Raw genomic sequence first — 13,618 nt, 5'->3', positions numbered from 1 at the left:
GACTGATGTCTTCTCTCAGCCCTGCTTCAATAAAAGATAGGCGAATATAATTGTAGAGATATGCGTAAGAAAAGGAAAATGAAACAAAGAAAAAAAAAGAATTTTAATTGTATAATTATAAGACACTCTCCAAGAGAAAAGCATTGATCTATTGAAATATTTTTTAATCCGACTCTTGATAATCATGACGTTTATATAGCACTTTTCAGTAGGAATACCGAATGCGCATCATTTATCATGTTGTGTGGTGTTTTATAAAGTATTCCATTTTTTCGTATATCTCTTATCTATCTTTATATATATATTTGTATATACATATATAATAATATATATGTGTATATATTTATATATATATGTATGTATGTATATGTGCTGAAATTTTGTAATCGCGTATAAAAAAAAAGAAAGTGATCAAAAGGATTAATTGATTTGTCGAAAATGAATAAAAAGTGTTTAACAAACACGCAATGAAAAAAAAAAGATTTATTACAATTGTATGAATTATTTTACGATTTAAACTCATCTTCAACACTAAATAATACTATGCCTTTATTAGATTGTACAAAAAAAGAATGAAAGGAAACAAAAACCACGAAGAAGAAGAAGAAGAATAAAAACGAAAACAACAACTATATATAAATTATTTTGTAGATTATTTTATTCATATAAAACTATAATTATTAATCAATAGATAACATTTTGCAATTTTAGTGTGCATTTGTATAAATATTAGAATATATATTAGCATATAAGAATTTGGACAGAGTGATGATTTATATATATGCATATATTTAAATATAATAGAGTCTTGCTAATATGTTAATCATATTTTGTGTCCAACATACATACATACATACATACATACATACATACATACATAAATGAATAGGATTACATAAGAGACATGCATAAAATACATATTTGTGAACAGAAAAATACATGTGCGCCGCACCGTGATAGAAATCAGCTAGTTTAATTTTTTAATTGCAAAGTGATGTTCTCTCAAAAAAAAGCAGCGAGCTATTTTTAATTTATTATTAGCTGAGTACAAGTCATAAACATTAAAAGAAGACAAACAAACAATGTAAATATAATATAAGAGAATAAAATAATTATTAATTATACAATACACGTGATATTCAATACCATTTGCGTATGCAGGCCCGGTTCTTCTACATTTTACAACCCCTGAAAGTTAATTACATTAATAGAATTTGAAATGGAGAAATATATCTTGTCAATTAATTCATTAGATAAAATATTACGTGATTTTCTTTTTTCCACTTTTTGCGTTTTGCAAGATTTTGTGTATATGTGTTCATTGATAAGATTATTAATTGCAAGAATCTATTTATCTATATCTCTATTTGTCTTTATATATACAAGTAACTGTCGTTTATTGCGATCCCGGCCAGTGCGGATTCGTTATAGGAACTGTTTTTTTGTGTATTTAAAGTGTGTTATGTGTGTGTACAGAATTTGTAAAATTTAAGGATCGATCATTCTTTATTCTCTAAATCATAAGAAATTGTAGGATAATATATGTCCTTGGTGTTTATGTAATATCTGTTTGGCGTTAAGAGACAAGAATAATTTATCCATTGTCAAGCGAACTTTGATCAGATATAAATCCTTATTCCATTTTTCTTTGTTCTTAGCTTCGATCTCCTCCAACCTCATGCATATTTCGAAAAAAATTCAATCCGTATTCGTACGTATGATGTTGATTACAAATTTTTTTATTTTTCGTAATTTTTAAAATGTCAAAAAGACAATGTAAAAAATCGGTTCAACAAATACGCAATATTGTGACTTTAAAAAAAAAATAGAACTTGTAGAAATTATATTATGTATGACATTATTTTGTTATTAATAATATTTATTTTATTAATAAAATGTTTTTTCGAATTTTAAAATGATTTTTTTTTAAATCATTAATTACGTAATAACTATTGACATAATTTTTATTTCAGGAGTATAAAGCGTATTGTTATGAAAAGACCTCAAAACAACTTTATATACATTGTGTCTGAGATTTCTTCGTACACACCTTGTGAGCGTTATGAATAAAACTTCAAATGACTTATGTTTATGGAACATTTTTGTCTTATTTTTGAGCGTAGAAACGCTCATAACGTGTGCACGAAAAAACCTCAGACACCCTGTATAGAAAGAATGATGACTATAAAATTTGTTTATTACGAAATTAAAAAAAAACATTAAAAAACAGGTACAAGTTTATTTTGAGCAGCGTTTCTCAACTGATTACATTCCGTGAATCAATCAATTTTTTAATTATTTTATTACGGATCAATTATTATAATGTTTAACAAATTTAGTGTATATATATTTTTTCTAAGAATAATAAAAAAGAAAACAGAATAATCGACGAAACTATACAAAAGTAAATTAACTAATAAAATGTTAAATTAGTAAACAAAATCCGAAGAAAAGCAAAGAGTAATACTTAAATAAATAAGCGAAACATAATAAAAATTATACTATCAAAAATTAATGCAATCATTGTTGATTCTTTTCAGTAATTATTTTATCAAGGGGAGATATATTTATGACTGCTAAGTGCAAGCTGGATTTATTAATAAACGATTTTTTGCTTTTGATTTTAAGAGTGTTATGGTCGAAAATTGTTAAGACTTCTTTTTGTAATTCTAGATATTTAGTTTTAATTTGAACCTAAAATTGTGTGTGTGTGTGTGTGTGATTTATACCAATTGCCATTTTTCTGCGGACCACTGGTTGAGAAACACTCTTCTAGGGGATTATTTCCATATATCCCTGAATTAGAAAATAAATAGATTGCAACACTTTGTGCATACAGTTTATAAATACAAAATTTATAACATAAATATATTTATATATGTCAGTAAATATTTATAACATAATCAACTTTTATAAAAGGTTAAAGCATAAATTTTAAATAATTTTCTATAAAACGATATTTCGGTAATATTATTCAATAAAATATATTTCGTTCTATCTATGAAGTTCTGGTAATTTTTTTTTATTATTCCTTGTTCATGCTAACTTCAATTATAAGATTTTAACATAGCTCCAATGACTCAGGATGACAGGCAGAATTTATTCAAATTTTTTAAACTGTTTAATTTGTTAATACAGAACGAATAAATAAATTAATTAATGTTATAAAAAGATTGAGAATTTTATCTTATTTCTATTGTTATATTACGACTGATTTTATTTATGTAAAAGAAGAAATTACGTATTTACATTTGCATTGAAAGCTTAATGCATCCACAGTTGCTAATCATTGTTATTGCAAAATTTACTTCAGGATATATATATAAATATTTGACGATGCATTCATTATAAATATATATATATGTGGGATGCGAGCACCTCCAAGCCAAACACTTAAATAGGCATTCGTGAGGAGATTGGACGGTGGGCCCTGGATAGCTCAATGGTTAAGAGCAGTCGCCCGGAAAGCGGAAGACCCGGGTTCGAGTCCCGGTCCAGTCAGTCCAACGGCCCAATTTTTTCACGAATCCTACATATATATGTATATATTTATAATGAATGCATCGTCAAATATTTTTTTATCAATGATATCATCTTTTCTGAACAATAAGAAAAACATGTTACCTACCAGTTTTTTTTTAAATAATTATAGTGTGGCACATTGCAGAATACAAGAGTTCTTTAAATAGTGTATTTTCTTTTATCTAGTAATGTTTTCTAATGTCATATAGATATAATAGTAAAAAAAAATTCTACGCAGCTTGGTATATAACATATGTGGAGAGTTACAAGTCTATTAACGTAGCAAAGTGAGCATTCAGATACAAAACTATACGCAACATAAGAATTGTCAAATATTCTCGATAATCAATCTAATAATTGACATTATAAATTATAATTAGATTTATTTATCAATCATTAAAAGATTACACGTTTTAATTTGGTTTTGGCTTTACTTGAAATAATAAATAATATCAAGGACAAAAAATATTAGTAGACGAAAATACTTGTTTGAGCATAGTGATACAACAACGTCATTCTTATTACTGTATCATTAATTGTGCTTATTTTCAAATTTTGGATTCTTAGAGGAATATAGAACCAAATTATAAGGTAATTAATTATTTTGTCATAAAAATTACATTTATTAAATATAAAAAATCACAAATTGTTCTTATATTTTTTTATTTAAAAAGATTTAAGATGTTTTTTACAAGTGCAGTTATCTTACTTTTTTTTTTTTAATGAAGTGATCATCTTAAAGTACAATTGAAATCTTGCATATTGTGTATGTATTTCTTAGAGTATTATTATCAAAATGGAGAACAATAAATTGGATGTAATAATATTTGGTGCTACTGGATTTAGTGGAAAGTATGTGGTTAAAGAAGCAGCACATTATGTTAAAGAAAATAATTTTACTTTTGGAGTAGCTGGGCGCAGGAAAGAGGCACTAGAATCCGTTCTTAAAGAATATGCACCAGATCTTAGTAAGATTTATGTTTTAATTCAATCTATAAGTTAACATATGAATATTCATGATTATTAATATCTTCAAAATTAGGTATGCGATATTGATATGCTTTAATAATTGTCTAGGTATTCCTATCATTATTGCGGATGTAAAAGATGAACAATCTATTAAAAAAATGGTAGAAAAAGCAAAAGTGCTAATAAATTGCTGCGGTCCATTTGCTTTTTGTGGAGAACCTGTTATTAAAGCTTGTATAGATACCAAAACTCACTATGTTGATATAAGCGGAGAAACTATGGTATCTATTGGCTTTATTTTTGTATTGGATAAACTATTAACACATTTGTGACCGGTATTGTTTGGATGAAATGTTTAGCTACATACTACATATAACTTGAACTATGAAACATATTACATCAAAAATATTCAACCAAAGAATTTGTCATAGGACTGCGTGGTCGGTCCTTAATGTGTTAACATTTTCTAAGAAAACCAAAGATACATCAAACTTGTTATCATAAAAATAATTTTAATTTTTTTTTATGTTCATCTATTTTTAGTTCATAGAAGAAATGCAGTTGAAGTATAACGAAGCGGCAAAAAAAGCTGGTGTCTATATTATAAGTGCTTGTGGTTTTGATAGCATTCCTTCAGATCTTGGTATCATATTTACACAACAAAAATTTGATGGGGAAGTTAATAGCATTGAAGAATACTTTAGTATACCAGACCATGTGAAGATTAGCAAACCTATACTAAACTTTACAACTTTGGAAAGTCTTATGGCTGTATTGGGCAATATTGATAAATTACGTGAAAATCGTAGGAAACTATTTTCCAAAAAATTACCAGAACTTAAGCCCAAATTAAATACAAAGTTGGTTGAATTATCACACAATTGATCTTTGAATATATTAAAATAAATATTAGTTAGATCAGGGCTTCTCAAAGTTTTTTAGGGTCGTGCAACTAAACTTGGGGTTGCAGAAATTTGAGTCAAACTACGATGTTTGTGGGCGGGAAATGACCGAAAATGAATCGGAAATCAGTTTAGCAATACTACTGTATAGCATATCTGTGAGTTTATGTTAGTGAGAGAGTGTATGTGAGAGTTATGATAGTATAGAGTTTATACTGAGGGTGGCGAAAATATTTGCTCGGGTAAAGCTGGCTGCCGAATAAAAAAGTTTGAAAAGCCCCGATTTAGACTATATTAAAAATTGCTTATAAAATATTATATCAACATCTTTTTTATATTAGACGTTGGCTTCCGCACAAATCTCCTTTTACAAATAATTATTCAGTGTTATTCACTGGTCCAGATTATTCAATAGTTCATCGCACACAAAGATTTTTGTATCAAGAATATAATCAAAGACCTGCTCAGATTGCAATATATTTAAGTATCAAAACCAAGTTAGTATTCTTCTTCAAATGTAAATGTAACTTGTTTTTTCTTTTACATTTTAATCATCACCTAATCAATTAAAAATTTCTCTTTGTTAGATTTCTAACGAAAATTATTGGAGCAATACTTTTATTAATAAATCTTGTTCTCATAAAATTTTCATTTGGACGCAGTTTAATATTGAAGGTAATTTGATATTTGCGACAAATATGACATGTTTTCACGTATACAAAATATGATTAGTTTCACATGAAATAAGAAAAATATTGTTTATTTTTAGCATCCCAAACTATTTACTAACGGGCTTGTGAGCCACAAAGAGCCAAGTGAAGAATCAATAAACAAGATTGAAATATGTATAACTTTCTTAACGCGTGGTTGGACTGAAAAATTAAGCGAACCTTCCGACGTTCATTCCGATCCACCAAATAAGGAGATGATTACAAAAGTTACTTGTACTAATGTATATTATATTACTGCTATTAGCGTATTGTTAAGCGCTCTTACTATTTGTAAGGAATCTGATAAAATGCCTCAAGGGTAAAAATGCATTTCATTTTTATATTATCTGTAACAATTTTATGTCCAATAATATATGATTTTTTGTTTATTTTAGTGGCGGGGTTCTTACTGCTGGTGCTGCATTTAGTAAGACTTCTTTGATCAATAAATTAAACAATCATGGTCTTAAATTTGAAGTTGTTTCATCCATTGAAAAATGAAGGTATTATTATTATGTTCTGATGTAAAGTACATAATTCAATATGTTTTCTTTCGTCATTTTTTTAACATTTATTTTCGCTTTTACTTTGATGGGTTTTTGGTATTATTACATTTATATTTATTTTTGTTTTACTTTTTTAAAGTAGAAATATATATATATATATAGTTATATTAATATATAGGTACACTATTACATGTATATGTATGATATACGTATCGTACTAAAATACGATATTTTATTGATTGACAATTATGATAAGCATAGCTTTTGGTATTTTTATATTACTTACAAAATGTACTCTTACAAAAATGAGATACACTTATTTATATATTCCTAACAAAGGTGCTTGATTTGTAAGAATTTCATTAAATACTATGAAATTACAGGTGTTAATAAATTTAATCTTTTGCTCGTTTTATTTAATTACTAAATACTTGCAATTTTGCATTTGTATTATTAATAAAAAAAAATCATAATGTTCTTTCTCTCACTCTCTTTTTGTCCTATTATATACTAATAAAAACAATATAAATATCGTCACACGTTAGGACAATATTTAAGAAAAAAAACAAAAAGAAGAAACTTATCTCTTAAATGGTTAACATCATCGATTAATCAATTTCAATCATTTAATTGACTTTCAATAAATTTAACATTTCTCTTAAAAATATTGTGGATAATCGTTAACAAAGAAAATAATTAGATACGATTGCAGAAAAAATAATTTAAAATATACTTGTATGTATAATGTAAAATGAAGAAGGATAAATAAAAATTGAACAACGTGGTGAGAGTAGATTTTCATACCAATTATTTATAAGAAATTTAATATGTGTGTTATGATTTTTGTATTTCATTGGTTATGACGTCAACCTTTGAAGTGAAATCGGTAGGTTGGCGACAATGGTGTATTTTTCCCTAGTCATCAAATTGCACATTTTATGTACGTCATACGCACGCATATGTTCCGTTAGTTCCAGATGCGTAGATAATCGTTGGAAATTCCAAGATGAAATCCCAGATAATGTTGGTTCTTAAAAAGTATTTTCTTCGAAAAGATACTATTTCTTGAAGAAGTATGAATCATTTCTTTTGTAATAAAATAGATCGGATTTTTTTTTCTTTTTTTTTAACGGAAGGTCAATTACAATGGCGGTCTTTCGAATTCAAATCAACCTTCGAACTGACCGATTCAAATTAAGTATATTTTTTTTTCATTCTATCAACCTTGTTACATTAATTACGTTATATTTATAATTAAAAATATTTTTTATATTATTTTAATGACTTCGATTACAATATTACATATTTGTAATGTAGGTGCGACATAAATGTATGTGCTGGTAAATATAATATCGAACTATGTTAAAAACTTAAACAATTGTTATGTTACGTAACATAACAACAATAACAACAACAACAACAACAACAATAATAACATTATTATGTTTTCTGCAGATTAGATTTTTTATGCTTATTTATTATTATCTTTATCTTTAATAATTGACTTCTTTAATAATAACCTTTTCCTCATACACGTATTCTAATACATCGGTCCTCACTCATGTCCTTAATTCAAATTCTTGTTTTATAATTTAAATAATCGTAATAGTTAATTATCGGCACGTACGGTGCTATCTTTATTTTGCAAAAATCATAAATTATGCATATTTAAATGCCCATATATAATTTACTTATATAATATAATTTTATTAACTGTTTCATAAATGTTTCATAGTTTCTACACTATATCAGCCAAGCAGAAATTATGACAATTTATTTATTTATTCGTGAACTTTTTATCAAACACATTAACTAAAGAATAAATAACGATCGTTGCATGATCATCATTATTATAAAGTTTTTGTCAATTATTTCATTTTTACCATTAGCTTTTAGTTGAGAATTCATTTTCCCTAATTATACAAAATTACGATAATAAGTTAAAGTTTTTTAATACAATATAAGTATAGTTATTAATTATTCATCATATTTTTGTGCTATGTTACAAAGGTTTCAATCAATTAATAAGTTGACGAATGAATCATCACCTTAACGAAATTTTATTGTAATGGATTGGTTTTCCAAAGTGATTTAGAGTCTGTGGTCTTTTGTAAATACCTGAACAGGTAATCTAAGAGAGAAAACGAGACGGAAGTAAGCTAAATAGAATCCAAAGTGTATATGTGAGAGAGAGAGAGAGAGAGAGAGAGAGAGAGATGTAAAGATAGAAAGATAGGACGATAGGGGGAATACAGGATTGTTTTACAAAGGTTTTTCCAAGATCGTGATATGTAACACAGAGCCATGCAAACTTTTTATCGAAGGAGAAATAATTCTTCAACTACCAATCCAATTGCTAATAGATTCTACCTACTGAAAGTATATTCATTATATAAGGGTGTATCGTGATAAAGAAAAGATTTATATAAACTTCTATTTGACCTTATTTCAAAGTCATAGTAATTTGTATGTTTATTGTAGCATATATAAACTCCGATATTTTTTTAAACGTTGTAATTCAAATATGTGATAAACATAAGAAGAAATCATTGATATATAATAATAAGAATGAATCTATTTTGTAACAATAAATGCAGTATGTTCTCTAGTGTTGTGGTGGGAAAGAGAGCGAGAATCCGTTAAGGAGAAATGAAAAAAAAAGGAATAAAACGGGAGGGGGAATAAGTGGGAAATTTGTTCCGTGAATCAACTTTTTACATTCCTGATATATAAGCTCTCTTGTCCGAAACCAAAGCATTAGTTTACGCGCTTCATCGTGAAAAGAACGTTTATTATAAATCATCTACTTCTACATTATTATCCATCGATCTTTATTAACTATGGAAGACGTTAAATCCATTCAAAGAGCCAATGATACATATCCAGTTAAGCGAAAGGACAAAAGCGTGAATGGTAAAATATTTTTAAATATCTATTATTATTATATTACTTGCATTTTTCAATGCAATACGTGAATGGGTTGAAAAATTTTGAGTTAACATAAGAAAAAATAAAAGTTTTGGCAAAAAAATATGCTTGCCAAATATCTCTTATCAATATTTTTTCAACCCATCCATGCAATTTAAAAGTTAAACAATTAATATTATTAATCAAATAAGTCAATTCAACATTTTGATTCATGGGATGCTGCAATACTTGTAAAATTACAAGTCTAAAAATTATTTTACAATTTTGATAAAACGAAATAGATTTGTAATTAGTTTAATAGATTTCTTAATGAAAAAGATTAATTGATATTTTTTAAAAAATTATTTACAAATTATTGGCTCATTTAAGTAGCTTTTAATTTACTATGTATTATATACGATTATTTTCTATTCTGTATAGTTTTTTGTTAGAGGGACTGGGGCTGAGGGGTTGAGGGTGGGTTAGGTGAAGATTTTTCATTCTCAAATAAAATTTCTGAATTATATTTTTGTCGTCGATAAATCTTGATACCTCGGAAATCAATCGAGATTCGTGATTTTTATCGAGGCCGATGTTAATGACTGTTTTAACTATTGAGGGTGAGAATAAAAACGATATACAATACTAACTGGCCTCGTGCCAAGTCAAGTATGACAGGTGAACGTAACGAATTACATACATACTCGTGACATGGGATTCATGACATCGATAAAGTTGCCTTCGGCTCTTTGATGTAAGTCAGATGAAAGCTATGAAGTTACCATACCCAGACTTTTTTGATTAATTTGATCCATGTTTTTCTTCCGATATCTTTTCTCTTCCTTTTGATCGAAGCTACTAATTAAATTCTAAGTTATTACCTGAATCTTATCTATTTTCTAACTTTGGGTACATAATTAAAACAAACCAAAAAAATCATGCGTAATTATAAATAAATATGATCGAAACTCGAAACGTTATGAAATATTTTCAATTAATATGTTAACACGTTGTTGACTAGGTAGTAACGTAAATAAGACAAAATTTATCTAAAATCTATAACATAATCGAATTAACAATATATGAATTTGTATCATTCACATAAAATTCTATGTAGATAAACTACCAAACAAAATATTATAATATAATGCAGCAAAAGTTGTTTTATAATCTCTTATGTGTCATCGTCTAATAAGGAATATTAATTAACAAAGAAGAAGGCTTAATAACAAATGATGTTCAATAAATTATAATTACGTAAATAGATCCTGTTAGATGCAGCGTTGTGTCGTCCTTGTGAAACGTCTGGAATCAGTTATTTTTAATAAATGATAAATGTTGTCGTATACAACTTCTTTTTATCGATTAGAGTTTTATCTTTTTTTTTTTTGAAATATTTTTAATCGGTAATTATATGCTTTTAAGGCTCAGTACAAAAAAGTGATTAGTTACATTTTTTTACCTCTGACGTAAATAGTTGCAATTTCAAATATTTTCTGCAATGCAAGAACGTTTACTTTATTACAATATTTGATCTTGAATGATCTTCACTAACAATAAGAAAAGAGAAATCTCCTCTCCACCTTCACCTAACAATAAGTAAAAAAAAAATAAGCATCTCAATATACCCCCATCTATGTCATACAAGTTCTGTACTAAACATTTTTTCATGTTATTACAAACAACAGATATTCAAGGTGAACAGAGTAATTATCTTTAATGTGAATATCTCGAGAATAAATGATGAGAATAATATGGTCATGCAGATAATTTTTATTCGTTTTTCATGCTCTATAAGAATATTCCAAGAAAATATATAGTTCTATTTAAAAAGTAAAGTTGATTTTCAAATCTTGTAAAAAAATGTCCTTGAGAAAAAATCTCCAAACCAATTTTTGTTTGTTCTAAAAAATTGTTTCTATTTCATTGTGTGCACATGCAGAATACCTTTTATTTTATCGAATAATATTTTAACGCTCGAGTAATAATTGTGCATACTATTTCATTCAAATATATTTAACATACTTTTTAAGACTATGATATATCTTGCCTAACGATTAATTCAGTAATTAATGAGAAAGACATTAGTAATACGTACATATGTATGTTTGTATTAGAAATATATGCCGGTAGTTTCCTTTAATCGGTAAAACTAAAAGATTTACACATTGAAAGATCGAAATGTATCGACAGTATCATTATTAATGCTCGTAAAATAGACATAACGAATGTTTCGTAAGACGTGCACGAGTTTCATAATTCCTCCACGGATTGCAAGTAGTTAAGGTCAATCGTGATCAGACAACCTTAAGTAGTGTAACTATGAATATATCCAGTCGAGCACTTGTAATCGTATTGTTTCTTTTTCTTTTTTTAATTCGATATTTGAATAGCCTTCATCGAATTTCATTTACGTATACGTGCATATATTAATCGTTTATATTGAAAATAATTTTTAAACAAGCATTATGATTGATATACATTGTTAGAAAAGATTGGATTAATTTGATTGCTTTGATCAGATTTCACCTACGTACACGTACAACTTGTTTTCCTTTATTTTTAATATAACTTTAGAAAAAAATTATAGTTTTTATTTAGAAGGAAATAAATTGTATTTCTAAATTAAATATATTAATTTAGAGTTTTTCTTGTCCAATGGTTTTCGTGCAATACCATTATTGATACATTTCACGATAGAATTAAATTTCATTATAGACGAAAGGGATGTTCGTCCCTTCACCATTAGGATGAACTATTACCGGATGATAAGTAGATAATTAATAGATGATATATGGCTATTCTTGTAGTAATATAGATAACGAAAATAATTTCTCGATACGAATATTATCTAATGTTATAATTTGGTTGCATATTTATATGAAGGTGGGTTGAAAAGTTTTGAGCTTCAATAAAAGAATTTTTATTTAAAAAAAAAGGATTAATCGAGAACAATTGTTTCTATGGTAGACCCGTAACTTCTCAACCGACTCACATTAGTAAATAAAATAGCAAGTCTATAAATAAACGTGATATTTATTTGAAAGAAATAAAAGAATGTAAATAATTTCTGTTCATTCGATCGTACGTCACTATCTCGAAGGTAATCATTTCGGGTTATACTTAAGAAATTGTATTACTTTATTTTCCTTCTTAAAAGAGGAAAGCGAGAACTAACCGGTCTTGACATAGGTGGGATTTACTGTGACGTTAAGACGCTCTCTCTCTCTAGCTCTTTTAACAGTTTATTTATTTTACATACTTCAACGAATGATCGATCAGAATTTATTTTATTATTTCCTGCTATTTGTGAGATATTCCTGACGAATTAAAATATTTTTTTAAGATGATAATTAACTTTGATTTCATTTAATTCGTATAGATTGAGAATGTAATCTGGTTTAAATTGTACATACAACATTTTATACGATGGAATTAATAATTAATCATTAGAATTTAATTATTAATTTTAATTAATCGTAAGTCGAACTAAAAGTAGGACAATTTTTATTATTTTTTACAATTATCGAGAAAAAAAATGAGAAATCGATAAATAATTCAGTGTCAATGACTTGTGCGAAGAAATCGTTAAAAAAAAAAAAGAAGAAAACACATAATACAGAAAATCTTGAGAAATAGAAGAAATATGTTAAAAGAAAGTTTAAATAATTTTCTAATCGAAAAGTAGAAGAAGAAGAAGAAGAAGGAAAAAATACGAATTTAATAAATGATTCGGTGTTAACGACTTACGCGAAGAAATCGTTATGAGAAGAGGAAAACACGGTGAGCAGAAAATATTGAGAATTAGAGGAAACTTATGAAGAAATAATTTAGAATAATTTTCCAATTGAAAGAAAAAAAAAATAAGAAATCGATAAATGATTTACAATTATTGTACATATTTTATATCGAGTTTGATTTGATGTCAATGATTTTTTTACAAAGAAAAATCTAAAAAGAAAAGAAAAAAACACACACACACAGAAAGTGAAGAACGTGTAAGATAAAAGGAACATACTGAAAAAAAGATAGAGATAGAATGAGAGAGGATGAGGGCAAGGGAGAGAGGGAAGGAGAGAGAAAGAGAGAGAAGTGCCAGAGA

General features: G+C 27.0%; 1 protein-coding gene and 1 long non-coding RNA gene across 2 annotated transcripts; one reads left to right on the top strand and one right to left on the bottom strand.

Moving 5' to 3' along the window:
- Nucleotides 1-2,219: 2,219 nt before the first annotated feature.
- LOC122522189 lies at nt 2,220-3,379 on the bottom strand. The gene is made up of 2 exons (XR_006305002.1): nt 3,250-3,379; nt 2,220-2,796 (listed from the first exon to the last, which is right to left on the bottom strand). It is a non-coding gene; the product is annotated as an uncharacterized LOC122522189 (long non-coding RNA).
- Nucleotides 3,380-3,626: 247 nt separating this feature from the next.
- Nucleotides 3,627-6,647, top strand: LOC122522346 (saccharopine dehydrogenase-like oxidoreductase). The gene is made up of 8 exons (XM_043643392.1): nt 3,627-4,113; nt 4,304-4,490; nt 4,600-4,772; nt 5,035-5,351; nt 5,735-5,890; nt 5,981-6,068; nt 6,163-6,422; nt 6,499-6,647. Exons 2-8 carry the CDS (start codon nt 4,319-4,321, stop codon nt 6,602-6,604), a joined length of 1,272 nt encoding a protein of 423 aa, XP_043499327.1. The 5' UTR covers nt 3,627-4,113; nt 4,304-4,318; the 3' UTR covers nt 6,605-6,647.
- The last annotated feature ends 6,971 nt before the right edge of the window (nt 6,648-13,618 follow it).

This window comes from Polistes fuscatus, unplaced genomic scaffold (assembly GCF_010416935.1).
Source record: "Polistes fuscatus isolate 324 unplaced genomic scaffold, CU_Pfus_HIC Scaffold5, whole genome shotgun sequence".
In the NCBI taxonomy this organism is placed as follows: domain Eukaryota; kingdom Metazoa; phylum Arthropoda; class Insecta; order Hymenoptera; family Vespidae; genus Polistes; species Polistes fuscatus.
Note: the sequence above shows the minus strand (reverse complement) of the source record. Positions and strands in the feature narration are given on the sequence as shown.

Coding starts and splice junctions, on each gene's coding strand:
- LOC122522346 (XM_043643392.1), top strand. CDS start 4,319: ATGGAGAACAATAAATTGGATGTAATAATATTTGGTGCTACTGGATTT. Junction 5,352..5,734: donor AAGCCCAAATTAAATACAAA/GTTGGTTGAATT, acceptor TTTTTATATTAG/ACGTTGGCTTCCGCACAAAT. Junction 6,423..6,498: donor TCTGATAAAATGCCTCAAGG/GTAAAAATGCAT, acceptor TGTTTATTTTAG/TGGCGGGGTTCTTACTGCTG.